The following is a 21,464-nucleotide window of genomic DNA, read 5'->3' on the forward strand; positions in this document are numbered from 1 at the left end:
ACATTATATATTCCATTTTCAGAGCTGATTAAATGATTTTAACTAGAGTTTATTATGGGGAATACAAAGATGCTGATTCCTGAGCTGACAGGGAGGGAGAGGGGGAGAGAAGACAGGGGACGAATAAGACATCCCCCGAAAATAAGCCCTAATTCGTTTTTTTGTAGCCAAAATTAATATAAGACCTGGGCTTATTTTCAGGGAAATACGGTAAGCAAGTGATCCCGCACTCCCGGCTGAGGGGCGCGCACTCCCGGCTGCGGGGCGCGCATGCCATCGCTCCCGTTGCGATTAGACACAGCGGGAGCCGATTAGCATTTACGGTGGACTTTATGCATTCCGTCATCCGCCGATGCTTCAGTACACAAGCAGAACGGCAGTCTGTCTACCGTATGTAAACAAGGGGGAATCGCTATTCTTTCACTACAGAAGACATAGATCCTGTGTCTCTAAGCAGAGGCACCGATCTATGCCTTCTAGTATGAACACCTCCCCCACAGAGACCAAGCACTGGTCAGGCACATATTTAACCCTTTGATCTCCCCGTTAACCCCTTCCCAGCCAGTGTCATTAGTACAGTCACTGTTTTAGTGTCACTGGTTGCAAAAAAAAGTGTCAGTGTCCTGACTGTCCGCCGCAATGTTGCAGACCCGCTATTAGTCGCTGATCACTAGTAAAAAAATCCCATAGTTTGTAGATGCTATAACTTTTGTGCAAACTAATCAATATTTACGTTTATTGGGATTTTTTTTTTTTTTTTTTAAACAAAAACAGGTAGTAGAATATTGGCCTAAATTAATAAAGAAATGTGATTTTTTTTTTAAATTTTAATTGGATATGTTTTATAGCAGAAAGCGTTTATGGTGAGAAATAAAATAAAAAAACGCAGAGGTGATCAAAACAGCACCAAAAGAAAGCTCTATTTGCGGGGGAAAAAAAAGGAGATCAATTTTATTTGGGTACAGAGTCGCATGACCACGCAATTGTCAGTTAAAGTAGCGCAGTGCTGGGTCGCAAAAAATGGGCTGGTCATAAATCAAATCAAAGAGTAGAAAAGGCGCCACTCACCAACCTAGTGCATTAGTATGTAGATGTCAGCCAGCCTGCGCCACTCCAGCCAAACCAACCCCCCCCCCCCCCCCAAAACATGTTTTGCCTCGCTCATTCTAACACTAGACCTCCTCTGTAGATATAAAGTGGTAACCTGTAAAGGCTTTTATAGCGTTGCATATGGATAGTAAAGTAGTTTGTCGCCGTTGTGCACAATTTTAAAGCATAACAGGTTTGGTATCCATTAACTCAGCGCAACATCATCTTTTCCCCCAAAAATTGCTGCACAAATACTGTGTGACATAAAAATTGCAAAAACCCACCAATTTATTCTCTAGTGTCTCTGCTTAACCACTTGCCTACAGTGCACTTTCACCCCCTTCCTGCCCAGACCGATTTTCAGCTTTCAGCGCTCTCACACTTTGACTGAGAATTACTCAGTCATGCAACACTGTACCCATACAAAAATTGTGTCCTTTTTTTCACACAAATAGAGCTTTCTTTTGATGGTATTTGATCAATACTGGGTTTTTTATTTTTTGTGCTATAAATAAAAAAAGACTGAAAATATCGTGAAAAAACGCATTTTTCTTTGTTACTGTCATAAAATTTTGCAAATTAGTCATTTTTCTTCACAAATTTTGGCCAAAATTTATACTGCTACTTATCTTTGGTAAAAAAAAAAAACAAATAAGTATATATTATTTGGTCTTTGTGAAAGTTATAGAGTCCACAAGTTATGGTGCTATTCATTGAAAATTGATCACACTTGATCACACCTGATGTACTGAAGGCCTATCTCATTTCTTGAGACACTAAAAGGTCAGGAAAGTACAAATACCCCCCCAAATGACCCCTTTTTGGAAAGTAGACATTCCAAGGTATTTAATAAGGGGCATGATGAGTTTTTTGAAGTTGTAATTTTTTCCCACAATGCTTTGCAAAATGAAGATTTTTTTATTTTTTTTTTTTTACAAATTGACGTATTAACAGGTTATTTCTCTCACACAGCATATGTATACTTGCAACTACACCCCAAAATACATTCTACTACTCCTCCTGAGTATGGCGATACCACATGTGTGAGACTTTTTCACAGCCTGGCCACATACAGAGGCCTAACATCCGAGTAGCAGCGTCCGGCATTCTAGGAGCACAAATTACACATATCATTTCCTGACAACCTATCGGACTTTTGAAGGCCCTGGAGCACCAGGACAATGGAAACCCCCATAAAATGACCCCATTTTGGAAAGCAAACAGCCCAACGTATAATTTTTGAGGCATAATGAGTCTTTTGAATATGTCATTTTTTTCCACAAGTTTTTGGAAAATGTGGAAAGAAAATGAAAACACATTTTTTTTACACAAAGCTGTCCATTTATGCAATATTTCTAACACATAGCATGTACATAGCAAAACTTGCACCCCAAAATACATTCTGCTATTCCTCCTGAGTATGGCGATACCACATGTGTAACACTTTTTCACAGCCTGGCCACACACATAGGCCTCACATCCAAGTAGCGCTTTACACAAAGTTGTCCATTTATCCACTTTAAGACTGGGCCTATTTTTGACACTTGGTGTTTACAAGCTAAAATCATTTTTTTTGCTAGAAAACTACTTTGAACCCCCAAACATTATATATTTTTTTTAGCAGAGACCCTAGAGAATAAAATGGAGATTGTTGCAATATTTTTTTATCACACCATATTTGCGCAGCAGTCTTCCAAATGCGATTTTTTTGAAAAAAATTCACTTTTTTGAACTAAAAAATAAGAAAACAGTAAATTTAGCCCAATTTTTTTCCATAATGTGAAAGATAATGTTACGCTGAGTAATTAGATACCCAACATGTCATGCTTCAAAATTGCGCATGCTCACAGAATGGCGCCAAACATTGGTACTTAAAAATCCCCATAGGCAACATTTTAAAAATTTCTGCAGGTTACCAGCTTAGAGTTACAGAGGAGGTCTAGGGCTCAAATTATTGCTCTCGCTCCAACGATCGCGGCGATACCTCACATGTATGGTTTGAACACCGTTTACATATGTGGGCGGGACTTGCGTATGCGTTTGCTTCTGCGCGCGAGCCAACGGGGACAGGGCGCTTTAATTTTTTTTTTTTCCTATTTATTATTTTTTTATTTTTACACAGTTTAAAAAAAAAAAAAATGTTTTGATCATTTTTATTCCTATTACAAGGAATGTAAACATCCCTTGTAATAGAAATAGGCATGACAGGTCCTTTTTATTGTGAGATCTGGGGTCAAAAAGACCTCACACCTCACAACTACACTAAAAAAGAAAAAAAAAAAAAAATTGTTGAAAGAGGAAAAAAAAAAAAGCAAAAAAAAAAAGCGGCCCTTTAAACCGGTTGCTAGGCAACGTCTTTTGACGTAGCTCCGGTCCTCCAAGACCATAGAGTTGAGTGAGGGCCATCTTGCCCTCACTCGACTTCCTGTCTCTGAGGATCCGGGACCGGATAGTTTTCCCCCGCTGCCGGCGGGTCCGGTAAGCTGGGAAAACGTCTGGGACGCGGCAGGAGGGGCACCTCTTCCCCTGCACCGTAAGGGTAATTCCGCGGCGAATCCGCCACTGGGACCACCCTTATCTGAAAGCCGACCGCCCGCCGTTTAAAAAAATACCGGGGTTATGGGGGCTATCTGCTGCCATAACCCCAGTATTTAGCTTTTAATGGCCGACGCATATAGTCGTTAGGCGGTCAGTAAGTGATTGCATGTATATGGCAGACAGGTGACGATGACTGACGGGGTGACAGGTGACGATGACTGACGGGGTGACAGGTGACGATGACTGATGGGGTGACAGGTGACGATGACTGATGGGGTGACAGGTGACGATGACTGATGGGGTGACAGGTGATGATGATTGATGGGGTGACAGATGACGATGATTGATGGGGTGACAGATGACAGTCACTGACGGGGTGACATGTGACGATGATTGATGGGGTGACAAGTGACGATGATTGATAGGGTGACAAATGACGGTGATTGATGGGGTGACAGGTGACGGGCAATGGTCACTGATGGGTGACAGGTGACGGGCGATGGTGCACGGTGGTACTGATGGCAGTCTCTGGTGACCGGTGCACTTTAGGCTACGTTCACATGTGAGCGTAGCGATCGCGGGCAGAATCACTGCGATTCTGCCCGTGATCCAGAAATCATTGCAAATTGCGGGGCGCCTGTGCGTTGCCTGTGATTTGCAATAGCACCCCAAATGCTATGCGATGTTGCTGCGATTTCCGCCTGCCGAATCGCGGAAACATCGCGCAAACAACGCATGACGCTCCAAAGAAACTCTTGTACCTTTTTTGGGCGTAATGCGATGTTTGCGCGATGTTACCGCGATTTGGCAGGCGGAAATGGCAGCAACATCGCACAGCGTTTGGGGTGCTATTGCAAATCAGGGGCAACGCACAGGCGTCCTGCGATTTGCAATGATTTCCGGATCGTGGGCAGAATCGCAGTGATTCTGCCTGCGATCGCTGCGCTCACGTGTGAACGTTATGGGTGTCAATTTCTGGGCACTGATGAGGTGACTGTTGGGTGACAGGTGACATTGGGGGGGGCTGGGGACTGTGTGGGGACCTTTATTACTGTGATTTTAGTGTGATTTTACTTTGTTACATGTGTACAGAGCAGTAACTCACTATTTCTAGCTCTTCTCCCCTCATACTGGAAACTGTATGAGGAGAGAAGAGCTAGTAACACTGAGTTACTGCTCTTTGTTTACATTTTGTGATCGGCTGTGAATGGATTCACAGCCGATCACATAGTAAACAGTCACTGTCAGTGACTGTTTACTACTGCCGGTGACAGCTGTGTTCCTACGGAACACAGTGCCACCGACACGACCGCGCTGCGCGCTCCCGATCGCGCATGCGCGGTCATCTGGTGGGCGCCTTCATTGTGATCGGCTGTGTCATTGGAACACAGCCGATCACGTGGGAAACAGCCACGCCCATTGGCTGTTTCCCCCCTGCCGGTGACGGGGGGTGTCCCGGGGACACCCCGACACCGGCAGTGCAGGGCGGCGCGCACGCGATCGCGCGCCTGCCCTGCTTAAAGTGCCGCCGTCATATGACGGCGGCCCAGGATAATGGTCGCTCCGCTCCGCCGTCATATGACGGCGGGCGGGCGGCAAGCGGTTAAAAAAATAAATAAATAATATATTATATATATATATAAAATTTATATTTATTTTTTTTAAGCAGAGACACTAGAGAATAAATTATATTATGGGGGGGGGGGGGGGGTTCTAAGTAATTATCTAGCCCAAAAAAAGATTTTCACATATAAACAAAAAGTGCCAGAAAATGCCTGATCTTCAAGCAGCTAGGAAGTGAATGTTACAGGAATCATTTGCCCTTAGGCAAGATGGCCAGAAATGCTAGGGGGTGTTTTTCAAAGTGATTTCTCAACAAAATAAAGAAATAGAGGGATGGGGGAGTCTGCTTTTAATATTAATAAACAATGTTTCTGGTTTGTAGTACTCAGATGCAGAGAAGATCCACTGTAAGCAGATAGCAGATGTCACCTACCGATTACTTGAGGTTTGGGTAAAGCAACTGCAGGAGCCACGCGTGGCCTGGTGGTGGCAATGCTCGCTGCTACCCGAACCTTCGGCAGCTCGGCTTCCGGGGATGAAGGCCTCAGACGTTTCTAAGGGGACAAAGAGTAAGTTTACTTTTATGCTTAGTCAGTAAACATTATAAAACTAGACCTGAGTGAGCGGATGATAAATGATCTTCAATGCCTGCAAATACAGATATCATAAAATGCACAGGGTATTGCATGACATTTCCAAATATTCCTTCAAACATAGAGAATCTTCACAAATTCAGGCCCATTTTAACAGCTGTTAAAAAAGGAAGCTGAGTGCTCCCCCTCTCTCCCCAGGCAAACCTACAAGTGGCTATTTTACAGTAGAACTATTAGCAAAACTTTTATTTTTCTTCATTTGGGATAGAGTAAGGGAGGGTTATAACCCCTCTAAAGTTTATTTTTGGCCTCTTTGTCCAAATGGGGAGATTTGCCTTCACTTCCTGTCCTATACCCAAAACAGGAAGCGAGAGGAAACCCAAGCAAATTAATGGAAATTCCATTGGGCCCTCCAGGTGAATAGAACTAACGTCCCCTGTGGAAGATGTCCCCTTTGGAAACAACCCAAAATTTGGGATTTTTTTTTTCTTTCACTCTCAGTGATAATGATAAACAGGACAAATAGGGTGAATCTCCCTAATGGGGGCACAGACAGCAATAAAAACTGACAGGTTCCAAATAGGGATCGACCGATTATCAGCAATGCCGATATATAGGGGGCCGATATGCACTTTCCCTGATATATCGGAATTTGCCCCAGAGGTTACCAATATTTCGGGAAAGTGCTGTACCGGAGTGATGCCTACAGCTAGAGGCATCACCCCGGTACCGGCATCCATAGCCGATGGTCGGCTGTCTTGTAATGACAACCGATGCGGCTGAGAAGTTGCTCAGCTGTCATTACAAGGAGCGGGAGGGGACGCCTTCCACGGCTCTCCCGTCCCACCGGGAGACCCGGGCATCCTACCTGCACGGGTGCCAAAGAGAAGACTCGATCAAAACTGCATTCGGCTCTGATCGGATCTTCATGTAAAAAAGCTGGAAAGGTCATGACATCACTTCCGGGTACTCGACGGCAAATTAAAAAAAAAGTCAGAGCATTCAAAACAGCAAAACTTGGCGTTTGAATGCTTTTAAGTGCAGGGGAAGGGTTTGGGGTCTTTTAGACCCTCAGAGCCGTCCACAACAGTACCTGTGAAAAAAAAAAATGTTTTTTAAATGTCCGAAAATATCGGCCAACACCGATATCTGATGACCAAAATATCGGTATCAGCACTAAAAAAACGATATTGGTCGATCACTAGTTCCAATCCATCCCCACTCTACCCAAAAAAAAAAAAAAAGTTTTGTATTTAGTTATACTTTAAAGCGGAGTTCCGGCCTCAAAATCTACAAAAATCGATTTTGGGCCATCCGCTTGCTGAGGGTCACCTGTAAAACAAATGGATAATCACGTTTTTTTTTTTGTTTACTTACCTTGTTATTGAAGAAAATATACTCACCTTCCTTCCTCTTCCTCCCTCTGCGGCCGCGGCCCGCGCCGTCACTTCCTGCTTGCATTGATTCCTGGGAGCGATGACGTTCATCAACGCGCCTGCACCGGCCCCGCTTGTCAGTTCCGGTGCAGGCGCGTCATTCACTGCTAAACAGCGTCTGGGCATGCCCAGAAGCTGTGCAGGGATGACGCGCCGGCCCCAGAAGTGACGGTGGGGCCAGTGCAGTGCATTGTGGGACCAAAGAGGAAGCAGAAGAGGACGCGCTGGCTTCAGCTGCCTACATATAGAAAAAAAAGTGACCGCACTCCAGAAATTCAAATCAAAAAATTAGTGATTTATTCTTCATCAAATAACAAACGATCAAACAAATGTGGTAATGAGTAAGCGACTTTTCATGTCGTGAAACGCGTCTACCTTCAGTTGTCCCATGTCTCACAGTTTGATTTTTATGTTATTTGATGAACAATCAATCACTAATTTTTTGTTTTGAATTTCTGGAGTGCGGTCACTTTTTTCTATATTTGATCAGTTCACCGGATGACGGATCCGACCTGCACCTGAAATCACCTCACCTGGAGCGGTCACACCTACATTTGGATTTCAGTTCAGCTGCCCACACCTGAGATGGCAACGCTGGAGAAGAAATTTTCAAGGTAAGTATTTCTTCTTACAGGTAAGTGCGACCCGGGACAGTTCAGAGGCTATCCATTGTGGAATGTACTAGCCCTGACTGTCCCGGGGGTATTTCTATTAAAAAAATCATGTCCGAGACCGGAACGCCGCTTTAAAGAGATGTTCCAGTCCCCCAATTCATATTTCAGAATACTTTATTGATCCCAAAGGGAAATTATTGAAAGTTATTCTAATTATTTTTAAAAATGATCCCCCATCATTGTCACCACTTCTACTGTACCATTTTGATAGTAAGGTGGTTGTCTTTTTTTTTTTTTAAATCATTAAATCTAAGCTTATCTAGATAGCAGGCAGGGTCGATCGCTGTTGTGGGCGTAAAGCCTGCCTGTCTTCATTTCTGGGATTCGGTGCAGCTGGTCTCACGCCTGCGCAGAAAGGCAACGCACAGCGTTTTCTCTTCCTTCCTAACAACTCCCGATCGCACCATTTCCGGTCTGGAAATCATGTGAGATTTCAGTATTAGGCGATTCCCATGACTCCTGGGATAGACGATGCTGATATCCCAGGAGTCCCTGGGAATAGCCTTGTGACATCACCTAGGGCAGTGATGGTGAAACTTGGCACCCCAGATGTTTTGGAACTACATTTCCCATGATGCTCATGTACTCTGCAGTGTAGTTGAGCATCATAGGAAATGTAGTTCGAAAACATCTGGGGTGCCAAGGTTCGCCATCACTGATCTAGGGGGCCAGGCCGGAGATGCTGCATTAAGACATCTATAATAAGGTATGCAGAAACAAATAAATAATTTGTCCTTTGTAATTGCAATGTGAATTCTAGTAAATCTTAAAAACGGGTGGAACACCGCTTTAAGGCCTTGTTCTACAGCGTATGCATCTGTGAGGCCATGTCTACCTGCATGGGGATGCGCAGGTGTGCATCCCAATGCAGGCAGTCCCATTGATTTCAGTTGGAACGCAGGCGCTGCACGGACAAAGCAACTGCTCCCTATATGACATCAGTGCGAGTCCCCAAACAGTACGATATGTGTGAACAAGGCTTTATAAGAGCCCCGTCAGCTGCAGATACAAAAATATACCTCCTGGTAAAGGAGCCTTTCCCCTGAATCTACAAAGTTTTATTCACGCCTGGTATGTCATCAGTCAAAGCAGATGGACCATAATTACTCAGCCCACTCAATGCTGTAGGATACTTTTCTTGCAGCTGCCTGTCTCCGGGTGCCTCCTTGGTGATATAGGTATGCCACGGCCATGATTTTGCCCATCTTGACTTGCATGGGATACCAGCTGAGAAAGGGGGGGGGGGGATGACTCCTCCAGAGTCTAAACAGAAGGAGTATCCAGGTCGGCTAATCAGCTGGTGTGGGTGCAAAAGGGGGTACCCCAAAGTCATCTATGAAGTGGATTACAAAAATAGTCCAAGTGTTAGGGAGGTCTGCTGTATTCCTATCATAGATTGCAGGAACAGGAGGTGCTGTTGTCCACAAGCCTGAAGCTGGAGAGGAGGACCCAACGGAGGAAGAAAAAAAAAGGAGGACCCAACGGAGGAAGAAAAAAAAAAAGGAGGACCCAACGGAGGAAGAAAAAAAAAAAGGAGGACCCAACGGAGGAAGAAAAAAAAAAAGGAGGACCCAACGGAGGAAGAAAAAAAAAAGGAGGACCCAACGGAGGAAGAAAAAAAAAAAAAGGAGGACCCAACGGAGGAAGAAAAAAAAAAAAGGAGGACCCAACGGAGGAAGAAAAAAAAAAAGAAGGACCCAACGGAGGAAGAAAAAAAAAAAAAGGAGGACCCAACGGAGGAAGAAAAAAAAAAAAGGAGGACCCAACGGAGGAAGAAAAAAAAAAAAAGGAGGACCCAACGGAGGAAGAAAAAAAAAAGGAGGACCCAACGGAGGAAGAAAAAAAAAAAAAGGAGGACCCAACGGAGGAAGAAAAAAAAAAAAGGAGGACCCAACGGAGGAAGAAAAAAAAAAAGAAGGACCCAACGGAGGAAGAAAAAAAAAAAAAGGAGGACCCAACGGAGGAAGAAAAAAAAAAAAGGAGGACCCAACGGAGGAAGAAAAAAAAAAAAAGGAGGACCCAACGGAGGAAGAAAAAAAAAAAAGGAGGACCCAACGGAGGAAGAAAAAAAAAAGGAGGACCCAACGAGGAAGAAAGAGGAGGACCCAACGAGGAAGAAAGAGGAGGACCCAACGAGGAAGAAAGAGGAGGACCCAACGAGGAAGAAAGAGGAGGACCCAACGAGGAAGAAAGAGGAGGACCCAACGAGGAAGAAAGAGGAGGACCCAACGAGGAAGAAAGAGGAGGACCCAACGAGGAAGAAAGAGGAGGACCCAACGAGGAAGAAAGAGGAGGACCCAACGAGGAAGAAAGAGGAGGACCCAACGAGGAAGAAAGAGGAGGACCCAACGAGGAAGAAAGAGGAGGACCCAACGAGGAAGAAAGAGGACCCAACGAGGAAGAAAGAGGACCCAACGAGGAAAGAAGAGGAGGACCCAACGAGGAAAGAAGAGGAGGACCCAACGAGGAAAGAAGAGGAGGACCCAACGAGGAAAGAAGAGGAGGACCCAACGAGGAAAGAAGAGGAGGACCCAACGAGGAAAGAAGAGGAGGACCCAACGAGGAAAGAAGAGGAAGACCCAACGAGGAAAGAAGAGGAAGACCCAACGAGGAAAGAAGAGGAAGACCCAACGAGGAAAGAAGAGGAAGACCCAACGAGGAAAGAAGAGGAAGACCCAACGAGGAAAGAAGAGGAGGACCCAACGAGGAAAGAAGAGGAGGACCCAACGAGGAAAGAAGAGGAGGACCCAACGAGGAAAGAAGAGGAGGACCCAACGAGGAAAGAAGAGGACTCAACGAGGAAGGAGGACCGCAGAGATTTCACCGGGATGGGATGCCATTGGTGAGAAATTGCTACCCATGACACCAGCCAGCACTTACTGCGAATAATAAGTATTATTGCAATTCCCCATCCAATGCCGAGCATACTAGGAAGAGAACTGAAACATGAAACAAACCCCTAGGACTGGCTTTACCCTCGACATCTGCTCCTGGTTCTCATCGCTCAGCTGCCTCTTCCTGTTGGGTGGGATAGGCAGACGGGACATCTTCAGGGACTGCTGTTGCTTCTTTTCTAATGAAGTCTCCATATTTAGAATCCTTCAAGAAAACAAAAAAAAAAAAAATCATAAGAGCCAGACCATATGGATATATTATCCAACTGAATAAGAGGAACATTGGTCACTTAGCTTTTCTTTACCCCCCCCCCCAATGTGCACTCATACATGGGAACTCCAATTTCCCACAGGCAGCAATCATTTCTAACAAGTCTAGCGTATGAAATGGAGAATGGGGAACATGCACACACATGATGGACAATGAACACCCCCACAAGCATACAGATCCTATTAAAGGCTTAAAGTATAATCGCCTTCCCTCCAGCACTGTGCTCTCCCAGAGCTCCCCGCTGCCATCACTGGCAGGTCAGCTTCCAGGTACCGATCTCCGACCATTTTTACTGTCCCAGCCAAGATGATGTCACCGATATTGATTTTTCAGGGCGGATACTGTTTTTTTTCTGGCCACCCTTTAGGTCGATATTCTGCATATTTAATCTTTTTAAACATAAAAATTTCTTGATCACTTATATCGCTGTCACAAGCAATGTAAACATCCTTTGTGACAGCAATATGCAGTGACAGGTACTCATTATGGAGGGATCGGGGGTCTAAAAGACCCCAAACCCCTCCTCTGCACTTAAAAGCATTCAAAATGCCAAGTTTAGTGGTTTTGAACGCTGTCATTTTTAAAAAAAAAAATCCGGCGCCTTTAAGGCTCCAGTAACGGGAAGATGTCATGACATCGCTTCCGGGTTTCTACATCAGAGACTAATGCAGCTTTGTTTGAGACTCCAACCAGCCGGCGTATGTGCAGGCTGGTCGCTCGGGTCTCCCGTCCCACTGGGGGCGAGCCGCGGAAGGCGGCGGGAGAAGAGGGGGGGGCGTCCTCTCCTGCTCCTTGTAATGACAATCAAGTGGCTGCTTGACCGAGGGCTCTAAACATTGGTAGCGGGGTGACGCCTCCAGCTGCAGGCATCACTCCGGTACTTAACCACCCGCCACAGAAATACTGCGGCAGGCTGGCCCCCCTGCGTGAACTGCCGTAGGTATACGTCGGTCGTGCGCTTGCTGCAGGGGACGAGCGCACACCGCCAGCGGCACGCTTCTGCCCCCACTCGGCACGGGAACTCCGGTGCACGGGGCAGGTGGCGCTGATTGCCGCCTGACACCCGTGATCTTTCCCCCACTAAGAGAAGGACGGTCGGCTGTTTGTAAACACAGCTGACCGTTCTTCTCTCTGAAATGATCACAGAGCCCCTGTGATCCTTCTATATAGGATCACATGTCTCTATGATCATTCCACAAGCCCCCTCCCACAGTTAGAAACACTCCCCTAGGTACACATTTAACCTTTTGATCGCCCCTCGGTTAACCCCTTCCCTGCCAGTGTCATTATTACAGGTCTCTGTATTGATTCCACAAGCCCATCCCCCTCACAGTTAGAAAACACTCCCCTAGGCATACACTTAAACCTTTGCTCCACCCCTGAGTTACCCCTTCCCTGCCAGTGTCATTATTACAGTAACAGTGCATATATATAGCACTGATTACTGTAGTAATGTCACTGATACTCCCAAAAGTGTCAAAAGTGTCAGTTAGGGGTCCGATCTGTCCGCCGCAATGTCGCAGCCCCACTAAAAATCACAGATCGCCGCCATTACTAGTAAAAAAAAAAAAAAAAAAGACAAATCTTTCCCGTAGTTAGTTGTTTATAGCGCAAAAAAAAAAAAAAAAAAAAAAAAAAAAAAAAAAAAAAAAAATCGCACAGGTGATCAAATACCACCAAAAGAAAGCTCTGTTTGCGGGAAAAAAGGACATCAATTTTATTTGGGTACAGCGTCGCACGACCGCACAATTGTTCATAAAGTAATGCAGTGCCGAATCGCAATATATGGCCTGGTCATTAAGAGGGGAAAATCCTTCCGGTCCAGAACTGCTTAAAGAAATATCGGTCATAATCGTCCCCATCGATAATCGATCGATCGGTAGTGTCACTCCTGTGCATGCGCAGAAGAGTTTGTAAATCCATGGCGGCATTGCCAAAATTGTGCGTGCATGGGGCGGACAGGCGGGTAATGGAACGCAGGTCATGTGACAAACTACAACCCCCATCATTGTATTCTATAAACATCCTGATTTCAGGTGGGGGGAGGGGCTGACATTTTTGGGGGTGTAGATAATAAAACAAAATTGGGCATTTAAACAAATGTGCAAAAAAAAAAAAAAAAATCTGGCAATAAACAGATTAAGAGGTGAGCCAATAGATTGTAAGCTCTGCAGGCAAGGTTCTCCATCCTATGGTGTATTCTTATCGCTGTGCTTGTTTATATTCACCCCTATGGGCTTTCCTATACACATCAGTCTCCAGCACTCTGTACTGCACCACGGCTGGTGACGGCGCTACATACCGTCCTATGTACTATAGACGGTATGGAAACCGTGCAGCGAACGTCCGCCTGCCCGGTACGGCCACTGTGTACAGCTACTTACCCTTCCGCTCCGAATCGTTACCCAGCCAGCCTTCCTTCTCTTCAAATTCAAACCAGGCGGCTAGCGCCGACAAAAAGGCCCGCCCACGGCCGCCGCCAATCAGCGCGCAGCTCCGGCGCATCTCGCAGCCCTACTGGACAGTTTTTAAAAACAAGGCAGGATAAGCGGGCGAATCTAACCAATAGACAGTGGAAACGTCACCACACGGCGGCGGCGGTTGTGTTTTGGGAAATGTTGTAGCAGGTTTTGTCCCCGGTGTGGGAGCCATTTTGTCGAAGATAGCTGTGGGTTGGACTTCGGACTTCGAGAAAATGGCGTCTAAATAGGAGATTTTTTTTTTTTTTTTTTTGTATAGGATATGTTTTATAGCAGAAAGTAACCACTTGACCTCCAGAAGATTCACCCCCCCCTCCCTTTCATGACCTGGCCATTGTTTGCGATACGGCACCACGTTACTTTAACCACTTAAGCCCCGGAAGATTTTACCCCCTTCCTGACCAGGGCCTATTTTGCGATTCGGCACTGCGTGACTTTAACGGACAATTGCGCGGTCGTGCGATGCTGTACCTACGAATTTGACATCCTTTTTTTCCCACAAACAGAGCTTTCTTTTGGTGGTATTTGATCACCTGTGTGGTTTTTTGATCATGCGCTATAAACAAAAAAAGAGCGTCAATTTTGCAAAAATAGCAATATTTTTCACATTTTTTTATATGAAATCCCCCCAAAAAAATGTAAAAATCTAAATTTTTTAACATTTTATTCCAATTTGTTATCTGCTACATATGTTTGGTAAAAAAAAATCACAATAAGCGTATTTTGATTGGTTTGCGCAAAAGTTATTGCGTTTACTAACTAAGGGAAAGATTTCTGTCATTTTTTGTTGTTTTTGTTGAGTAATGGCGGCGATTTGCGATTTTTTTGCGGTACTGTGAGATTGCGGCGGACAGATCGGACCCTTGACTGACATTTTTGACACTTTTGGGGGTACCAGTGACATTACTGCAGTAATCAGTGCTATACATATGCACTGTTACTGTAAAATTACACTGGCAGTGAAGGGGTTAACTTTTTTTGAGAGGGAGGGGTTAAGTGTGTCCCTAGCGGCGTGATTCTAACTGTGATTGGATGTGGCTTGATGTGTAAGAACAGAGATCAACGATCCTACATAGCAGAACCGTTTGATCTCCATTCTTACACAGGGGAGAATGACAGGCGGCTTTGTTTACATTAGCCGCCTGCCTTTCTCCCGCTGTAACGGAAGATCGCGAGTGACCCGATGTCCGCCGGTCACACACGCGGGGGGGGGGGGGTCCGTGACCGCGCAGGAGCGCGCCGGCTCCCTAGACCCTCACAGGCTAGCGATGTAGCCCTACGTCGCTTTGCCTTTGAGAGGCTGACTGCCGACGTAAATCGCCGTGCGGCGGTCGGCAAGCGGTTAAAGAGGAGTTCCGCCTTCCCCTAAAAAAATGAAAAGTCAGCACCTACACATACTGTACACATACTGTAGGTTCTGACTTTTAATATTAGGACACTTACCTGTCCTGGAGTCCAGCGATGTCGGCACCCGAAGCCGATTTTGGTATCAGCTCTCGGGTGCTGCCGCTGCCATTTTGGTAAAGGGAACCCAGTAGTGAAGCCTTGCGGCTTCATGGCCGGGTCCCTACTGCGCATGCGCGAAGCGCGGTGCACATTCCTATTGGCTCGGCGGCGGGGGAAGGAGGAGGGGGCCGAACGTCCGGGACACTGTGCTGCGGCCTGTGTCCCGGAAGAGGTGAAGGGATACCCGTCAAAAATGGGTACCCCTTCCCCCCTGAAAGGTGCCAAATGTGGGAGGAAGCAAAATAGCGGAAGTTCCATTTTTGGGTGGAACTCTGCTTTGATGACCAGGCCATTTTTTGCGATACAGTACTGCATTAAATTTAACGGACAATTGCGCGGTCGTGCGACGCTGTACCCCCAAAAAAATGTATGTCCTTTTTTTCCCACAAACAGAGCTTTCTTTTGGTGGTATTTGATCACCTGTGCGATTTTTATTTTTTGCGCTATAAACAAAAAAAGAGCGATAATTCTGGAAAAAAATATATATATTTTTCACTTTCTGCTTTATAAAATTCCCAATAAAAAAAAATGTAAAAATTAAATTTTTTTTCATCCTTTTAGGCCAATTTGTTTTCTGCTACATATTTTTGGTAACAAAAAAAAATCGCAATAAGTGTAATTTGATTGGTTTGTGCAAAAGTTATCACCTCTACAAACTAGGGGAAAGATTTTTGTCATTTTTATTTATTTATTTATTTATTTTTTTACTAGTAATGGCGGCAATCTGTGATTTTTTGCGGGACTGCGACATTGCGACGGACAAATCGGACCCCTAACTGACATTTTTGACACTTTTGGGGGGGACCAGTGACATTACTACAGTAATCAGTGCTAAAAATATGCACTTTTACTGTACTAATGACACTGGCAGGGAAGGGGTTAACTCAGGGTTGGATCAAAGGGTTAAGTGTGAGCCTAGGGGGTGTTTTCCAACTGTGAGAGGGATGGGCTTGTGGAATCAATACAGAGACCTGTGGTCCTAAATAGGAGGAACACAGGACAGGAGCTCTGTGCTGATTCCTGAGAGAACAATGGTCTGCTGTGTTTACAACAGCAGACCGTCATTCTCTCTCCACAGGGAGCCATCGCGGGTGCCCGGCCGCCGGCCTTGTGAGTCAGCTTCCCCACTGGCTAATGGAGGGGCGCTCCTGCGGTTCTAACCCCATACAGGTACGGCGATTCACACAGCGAAGCCTGCCTGCCGCAGTATATCTGCAGTGGATGGGCGGTCGGCAAGTGGTTAACTGACTATTGCACGGTCGTACTCAAAAAAAAAAAGGAAGTAATTTTTTCCCACAAACAGAGCTTTCTTTTGGTGGTATTTGATCCCATGTGCGATTTTTTTTTTTGTTTGCCCTATAAGCAAAAAAAGACCGACAATTCTGGAAAAAAATAAATATATTTTTCACTTTTTTAAAAATTGAATTTTTCATCATTTTAGGCCAATTTGTATTCTGCTACATATTTTTGGTAAAAAAAAATCCCAATAAGCGTATTTTGATTGGTTTGTGCAAAAGTTATCGCATCTACAAACTATGGGAAAGATTCATGTCATTTTTATTTATTTATTTTTTTATGCTATAACACATATCCAATAAAAATATGTAAAAAAAAAAAAAAAAATCGAATTTCTTCATCAGTTTAGGCCAATTTTATTCTGCTACATATTTTTGGTAAACAAAAAAAAAAAAAAAAACAATAAATGCATGTTGATTGGTTTGCGCAACAATTATCACATCTATAATCTATGGGATATTTTTATGGAATTTTTATTTATTTTTTACTAGTAATGTTGGCGATCCGCGACTTATAGCGGTACTGTGATATTGCGGCGGACAAATTGGACAAATGACGCTTTTGACCCTTTGTGGGAACCAGTGACACTAATACAGTGATATCAGTGCTAAAAAATATCTTTATCCAATAAAAATATGAAAAAAATCGAATTTCTTCATCAGTTTAGGCCAATCTTATTCTGCTAAATATTTTTGGTAAAAAAAAACAAAAAAAAACAATGAATGCATATTGATTGGTTTGGGCAACAGTTATCACATCTATAATCTATGGGATATTTTTATGGAATTTGTATTTATTTTTTACTAGTAATGGCGGCGATCAGCGACTTATAGCGGTACTGTGATATTGCGGCGGACAAATTGGACAACTGACGCTTTTGACCCTTTGTGGGAACCAGTGACACTAATACAGTGATATCAGTGCTAAAAAATATTTTTATCCAATAAAAATATGTAAAAAATCGAATTTCTTCAGCAGTTTAGGCCAATTTGTATTCTGCTACATATTTTTGGTAAAAAAAAAAAAAAAAAAACAATAATTGCATATTGATTGGTTTGCGCAACAGTTATCGCATCTACAAACTATGGGATATTTTTATGGAATTTTTATTTATTTTTTACTAGTAATGGCGGCGATCAGTGACTTATAGGGTGACTGTGATATTGCGGCGGACAAATCGGACAACTGACGCTTTTGACCCTTTGTGGGAACCAGTGACACTAATACCGTGATCAGTGCTAAAAAATATGCACTGTCACTGTACTAATGACACCGGCTGAGAAGGGGTTAAACATTTCGGGCAATCAAAGGGTTAAATATGTTCCTAGCCAGTGTTTTACTAGCCTGTTGGAGGTGCTTGTACTAGGGGAAGGCAAAGATCCATGTTCCTGATTTGCAAGAACACAGGATCCATGCCTTCCCTGCTGACAGAACGGCGATCTGCCTTCTTTACATGGACAGACTGACATTATGCCTGTGTAACAAATGAATGGCGGGTGACGGTGGGCATTGGGTCTGCAGTACCTGCAGATCAGCTCCCGCTGTGAATGATTGTGGCAGAAGCGGGCCGGTGGCAACACGCCTGCATGCCTTCAGCCCGGAAGTGTTTGATCACATTCTAGATCCAGCACAGGAGAGCCGCCTAACTGCCATATATGTACAGTATACTGTCAGAGAGCAGTTCCAATATTTCATTCTCACCTTTTCTTCTCTCATAGTCATTCCAAGTCTTTATTTTTTCAATACAATATCTATATATACACTCATCAGCCTCTTTATTAGGTACACCTTGCTAGTATCGGGTTGGACCTCCTTTTGCCTTCAGAACTGCCTTCATTCTTCCTGGCTTAGATTCAATAAGGTGTTGGAAACATTCCTCAGAGATTTTGCTCCATAGTGACATGATGGCATCACACAGTTGCTGCAGATTTGTCGGCTGCACATCCATGATGCAAATCTCCAATTCCACCACATCCCAAAGGTGCTCTATTGGATGAGATGTGGTGAGTGTGGAGGCCATTGGAGTACAGTGACCTCATTGTCATGGTGAAGAAACCAGTGGTGAGATGATTGGAGCTTTGTGACATGGTGCATTATCCTGCTGGAAGGAGCCATCAGAAGATGGGGACACTGTAGTCATAAAGGGATGGACATGGTCAGCAACAATACTCAGGTCGGTTGTGGTGTTTAAACGATGCTAAGCTGGTACTAAGGGGCCCAAAGTGTGCCAAGAATACATCCCCCCAAACCATTACACCACCACCACCAGCCTGAACCGTTGATACAAGGCAGGGTGGATCCATGTGGTTTACACCAAATTCTAACCTGACCATCTGAATGTCGCAGCTGAAATTCATCAGACCAAGCAACGTTTTCCAATCTTCTATTGTACAGTTTTGGTGAGCCTGTGTGAATTGTAGCCTCAGTTTCCTGTTCTTAGCTGACATGAGTGGCATCCGGTGTGGTCTTCTGCTGCTGTAGTCCATCTGCTTCAAGGTTCAATGTGTTGTGTGTGCAGAGATGGTATTCTGCATGCCTTGGTTGTAACGAGTGGTTATTTGAGTTACTGTTGCCTTTCTATCATCTCAAACCAGTCTGCCCATTTTCCTCTGACATTAAACAAGGCATTTTCCTCCAAACAACTGCCGCTCACTGGATATTTTCTATTTTTCAGAACATTCTCTGTAAACCCGAGAGACGGTTGTGTGTGAAAATGCCAGTAGATCAGCAGTTTTTGAAATACTCAGACCAGCCCGTCTGGCACCAACAACCATGCCACATTCAAAGTCACTTCAATCCCCTTTCTTCCCCATTCTGATGCTCAGTTTGAACTTCAGCAAGTTGTCTTCACCACGTATAGATGCCTAAAAGCATTGAGTTGCTGCCATGTGTGTTACCAAGCAATTGAACAGGTGTACCTAATAAATGGGCCGGTAAGTATATATATATATATATATATATATACATATATACACACTGCCAGGCCAAAAAAAATAAAAAATTCTACCTGGAATTACCTAAGCAAACAGGTAAGAATCTCCTATTGGATAGCTACTACATGGGCGATTATCTTTCAGCTGGTAACAAGGTATTTAACCCCAACTGATGCAATGAGTAGCTTCTAATTTCTTAACCACTTAAAGCGGAGTTCCGGGCAGAGAAACGTTTTTTTTTTTTAACATACCCCCGGGACAGTCAGGGCTAGTACATTCCACAATGGCTAGCCTCTGATCTGTCCCGGTTCGCACTTACCTGCAAGAAGAAATACTTACTTAGAAGTTTTCTTCCACAGCGTTTCCATCTCGGTTGTGGGCAGCTGAAGCCGGCGCGGTCCTCTTCTCTGTCTTCTTCCGCGTCTTCGTGTCCCAGAATGCGCTGCACCGGCCCCTCTCGTCACTTCCGGCGCGGCGCCGCATTCCTAAACAGCTTCTGGGCATGCCCAGAAGCTGTTTAGCAGGGGAATGCGGCGTTGCCCGGAAATGACGAGCGGGGCCGGTGCGGCGCATTGATTCCTGGGAGCGATGACGTTTAGCTCCCAGGAATCGTTGCGAGGCAGGAAGTGAAGGGGAGAGCCTCGGCGCTGGAGGAGGAAGCTGTCATAGGTGAGTATTTACGATCGTCAATTACAAGGTGAGTTTAAAAAAAAAAAAAATCTAACTATCCAATTCCTTTTCAGGTTAGGCTGAACTAGCGGACGGGCACAAAAAAAAAATATCGTTTTTGTGCCCGGAACTCCGCTTTAACTTCTAGCCATGTAGACCTACGTCGGCTGACTTTGCGTGGTTATACCGGGATGATGCCTCACAACCGTTGTTTGAAGCCGACGGTCGGCTTATCATCGGTAACGACCGATGCGGCTCGGGAGCTGCTCGATCGTTACCCGGGGGGGCGGGAGGGGACGTCCCCCCCCCTCCCGCCGCCTTCCGTGGCTTTGCTTGGGGCATCGATTGGGTCTCCGATGACGTAACCCGGAGGCGGCGTCCATGACGTCACTTCCGGGTTACTGTGCTGCAAAAGGCGGCAAATTTGAAAAACGGCTGTATGCAAAAATGACGTTTTCAGCGTTTTGCATACATGGAAGTGTAGTGGAGGGGTTTGGGGTCTTTTAGACCCTCGATCCCTCCATAAAGAGTACCTGTCACTACATATTGGTGTCACAAGGGATGTTTACATTGCTTGTGACAGCAATAAAAGTGATCAGATTTTTTTTTTTTTTTTAAAAACCTGTAATAAAGTAAAAAAAAAGAAAAAATAAATAGGAAAAAAAAAAAAAAATTTAGCCGCCCCCGTCACCGTTAGCTCGCGCAAACACTGCAATTAAGCTGCAGACACCCAGCCACGCAAGTGATGATCTCACACTCCAAGAGGGATTGTAGTCAATTCAGCACTCACCCGAGTGTCGATGTGCCTGGCAGCTGCTTCTCCTTTTGTTGATGCCTTTGATTACCCCCCTCACTCTTGATAGTGTCCTCTCAGCACTGTGCTTTTGCTCCTCTCTGGCTGGTTCAACGTCAGGAGCTGTTGTGGCTTGGGCTCTCTCTCCCTCCTGAACGACCTGAGCCTCCTCTCACTCTTGTCTCCACACTCCTCTCCCCCTTGCTCTCTCTTCCCTTTCAGCCTTTTTTTTTTCCCGGGCTGCAGGCTGTCTCTCCTCTAATTTTACGGGCATGCTGGGGCTGTAGTTTTTGTTTAATTGGTTAAAAAGGAGCCATAGTCTTCCGGGACTACATGTCCCCTGGTGCACTTGTCCTGGCTCCTCATTGGTCCCTGGCTTCAGCCAATAGGGAGGCAGGAGGAATCAGAGTGGTGATCTCTGCAAGAACTGCTTTCTCCCTGTCCCATGCTGCTTGACAAAAGAAGGGGGGCGAGCGGGAAAAATACATGGACAGCCCGTTTGCTTCTCCCCTTGTCACAGTGCGGGCAGTGGCGGCAGCTCTTGTGTGCCCACAGAGAGGGCTCTGTGTGCCAGCTGTGGCACTCGTGCCATAGGTTCGCCATCACTGATCTAAGGAGAGTGCAGAAACTCCTAAAATTGGGTTAAGAACTGTCCAATGCATTATTAAAAACTGGAAGGATAGTGGGGAACCATCGTCTTCGAGGAAGAGATGTGGCCACAAACAAATA

General features: G+C 45.0%; 1 protein-coding gene across 1 annotated transcript in view; it reads right to left on the minus strand.

Moving 5' to 3' along the window:
- The window catches only part of KIFC1 (kinesin family member C1), a 48,085-nt gene extending 34,530 nt beyond the window's left edge, over positions 1-13,555 (minus strand). The window contains exons 1-3 of the mRNA XM_082264070.1: positions 13,443-13,555; positions 10,869-10,992; positions 5,624-5,744 (exon numbers count right to left, since the gene is read on the minus strand). Coding sequence (XP_082120196.1) covers positions 5,624-5,744; positions 10,869-10,982 — 235 coding nt within the window. The 5' untranslated portion in view covers positions 10,983-10,992; positions 13,443-13,555. The remainder of the gene's footprint in view (positions 1-5,623; positions 5,745-10,868; positions 10,993-13,442) is intronic.
- Positions 13,556-21,464: the final 7,909 nt, after the last annotated feature.

Source organism: Pelophylax lessonae (genome assembly GCF_965119305.1).
Source record: "Pelophylax lessonae genome assembly, chromosome: 7".
Lineage (NCBI taxonomy): Eukaryota > Metazoa > Chordata > Amphibia > Anura > Ranidae > Pelophylax > Pelophylax lessonae.